The 3014-nt window shown below is 49.5% G+C and overlaps 1 protein-coding gene across 1 annotated transcript in view; it reads left to right on the top strand.

The window, feature by feature from the left end:
- Positions 1 to 836: 836 nt before the first annotated feature.
- Positions 837 to 3014, top strand: part of LOC105987301 (chromosome unknown open reading frame, human C12orf56) — a 46890-nt gene continuing 44712 nt past the window's right edge. The window contains exon 1 of the mRNA XM_013018517.1: positions 837 to 1191. Coding sequence (XP_012873971.1) covers positions 940 to 1191 — 252 coding nt within the window. The 5' untranslated portion in view covers positions 837 to 939. The remainder of the gene's footprint in view (positions 1192 to 3014) is intronic.

The following is a 3014-nucleotide window of genomic DNA, read 5'->3' as shown; positions in this document are numbered from 1 at the left end:
AACCCAGGGCCTCGAGCATGCAAGGCAAGCGCTCTACCACTGAGCCACCTTCCCAGCCCCTGGTGTTTTCTTCTAAGGTTTGAAATAAACATGATAATGCGTACCCAATTTTCTTTGCTCCTCTTGTGTCCTTACCCTGTTGTTATTCCTGGCCCGTACAAAACTAAGCAGGGCTTTTCCTGCTCTGCATCTTCGGGATTATGTAGTCAGCTCATAGGTGAGCTTCAGGTTCTCAGGATGGCAGCGTCACTGGCGTATGCAGAATGCCCTGAGCATTGGGAACGTAAAGAATAGCTCTCTGACAGACTTGCGTTGTACAAGCAATCCAAGAATCCTTTGAGAGAGCTCCCAGCTGATTGGGAGAAAACTCTTGTGTTTGTACGCTAGACGAGTTCGAGAACTATACCGGGCGATGTCATAACCAAGTGCGAAAAATCTGGGTCTTTGTAGTGTTCTAAAAAAAAAAAAAGAAGAATGGGTAAATTCCATTGTTTTCAAGTTTCTCTTTTAGAGGAAACGAGACCACATCTGGCTTCCGTTCATAAAGTTAGCCTGTGATGGTGTGGTCCACAGTAGCTGGAGGAGGACGGGGCGGAGGCTGAAGCCAGGAGACGGGTGGGGAGGAACGACCCCCCGAAGGTGTCTTTCCCGGACCACGGGAGAGGGTTTGGCGGTGAGTAATTCCAGGAACTGGTCCACCCTGCAAGTACCAGCATCTCTGCCCCGCCCATCGCTGTCTGATCTTTGGACAAAGATTAGGGGCGGTACCCTGAGTCAATCCCTGAAGCGGAGTGGGGGGGCCTGGCTCCCCGCGCGCGCCCGGGAGAGGTGGAGGCGGTGGCTCGTGGCACCCGTAGGTTCCATTGCGGTGGCGCGGGGAATCCAGACGGGCAGAGGCGCTGGGCGACCCGGCACTTGGGCCTGACTTGGGGGCGCCGCATGGCCAGCCCCGCGCGCTCCGGCTTCCCCGAGCGGACGAACAGCCGCTTGGATGCGTTCCTGCGGCGGCGTCTGCCGCCGGAGGTCTACGATGCCATCCGCGCCTACGAACCGTGCATCGTGGTGTCCGACTCAGAGAAGCACACCTTGAAGTACGTGGTGCTCAGCGATCGGCTCATCTACCTGACCGAGAACCCGCCCAAGTCCATCCGGGGGGTCGTGGCGTGGCGAGACATTGTAGCCATTGACTTGGTAAGGAGCTCGGGGGGGGGGCGGGGACCTGGGGAGCGCAGCGGGCCCCCTTCCTAGCCACCCCCACCCACCCTCCACCCCATCCCTCCGGCCCGCGAGGAGGAGAAAGAGGCGGCCCTTTCCCCCCAGTCCTCCCAGAACTTTTCTCTTCCTCTAGTTCCAGCAGCGGCGCTGGAACGCTGTGGGTTGCCCACGGTTTCCAGTAAAGCTGCCTTTCCCTTGCATGCCCTGTCCCCGCGTTCTCCTCTACAAGCGGCTACAGCCACATCCCTCATCAAAAACACTCCTTATAGTACTTCTTCTGTTCATTAAGCACCTAGACACGGTGCTAAACCCCAACGATTAGAAAAAAAAAAAAAATGACTCGGGAATTCTTCCTAGTTGTGGGCAGGATCAAAAGACGACACCAATACAAATAAATACCCGAAGTTTTGTTGTTGTTGTTGCTGTTTTTCTTCCTTTTTTTTGCCCCCCTACTCCCGCGCTTAGAGCATGGTAGGTGCTCCAGAAAAAGGGGAACGAGTGAATGAACGAACGGACGAATGAATGCATGAAAGAGATGTGCACACTATGCTTGGAAGTTTGATCCAAACTTGGCTCAGGGCATGCTGGGAAAACTTCCTGGAAGGAGTTTCATCAGAACCCGCCCGCCCCCCAGTCTTGTCCCCAGTTTTTAAGTATGCTTGGCCTCCGGGAATGGATTAATCTTATAATCTAGCAACAGATTGGAAGCACAGCCTCCTCTCCTATTTCCTTATCGGTCCCTTCGCCCGAAATGCTCCGCAGGTGTGTTCTTCCTTTTTCCATTGAGTACAGATGTCTAGCCTTTTCTTTTCCCTCGCCTGAGTCTGTGTCCCCAAGGGAATGCTGGCAAGACTCCTGATGGCGATGCTTTGCCTAAAGAATGATCGCTTGCTTGGAAGACATCTGTAAGAAAGTAATATAATTAAATGAAAAGATTTTTTTTCCCTAACCCAACTATCCCATGAATAAAACCTTGCTATATTTCCATTCTCTTGAAGTTATGTTTAATATTAAAGTTCCTGTATTTTCTCCTGCCTTCCCTTTCTTTTCCTTCCTTCCTTCCTTCTTGCTTGCTTTCCTTGGACTGTAGGCCTCACTAGAGAAGAGCTCTACAACTGAGCTACATCCCCAGACCTCCAAATCTTTTCGAGTGTTAAATGTTCTTTATTTTTCTAGTATCTAGTGTAAACACTATTGGAGACAAAAGTCCTGCCTTGGCAGGCTTTGACCTGAGATTTTTCAGATCTCAGACGCCTTAATACAGGCATGAACCACCAGTAGATATACAGTATTCTTAAACGAATCTGTAACCATCTTCTAAGGCTATGCCCCCAAATGTGCAAAATCTTAAAAATACTGTGTTTATAACAGCAATGTTTATAATAGAAAAAAATACCTGTCAGTAGCATATGGGTAAGTAAGTACTACTCGATAATGAAAAGGATGAAGTAGGTTGCATCAACATTGCCGCATCTCAGTAATATAATGCTGAATGGAAAAGAAAAGAAAAGAAACCCCATTTCAGGAGCCTATTTATAGTATGTCATTGTTATAAAATAGGCCATGATAGTTTGTGGCTTGGAGGTACATATTTAGTTCTAGTGAAGAAAATTAATGGGAATGATCAACACTAAGGAGAATGGCTGCTTCTGGAGAGAGAAGGTGAGGACAAGAAGAACAACTGACTTAAAAATATCCAGAGCAGGGGCTGGGAAGTTGGCTCAGTGGTAGAGTGCTTGCCTTGCATGCAGGAGGCCCTGGGTTCGATTCCTCAGCACCACATAAGCAAAAAAAAAAAA

Source organism: Dipodomys ordii, unplaced genomic scaffold (genome assembly GCF_000151885.1).
Source record: "Dipodomys ordii isolate 6190 unplaced genomic scaffold, Dord_2.0 Scaffold3, whole genome shotgun sequence".
NCBI lineage: Eukaryota > Metazoa > Chordata > Mammalia > Rodentia > Heteromyidae > Dipodomys > Dipodomys ordii.
Note: the sequence above shows the minus strand (reverse complement) of the source record. Positions and strands in the feature narration are given on the sequence as shown.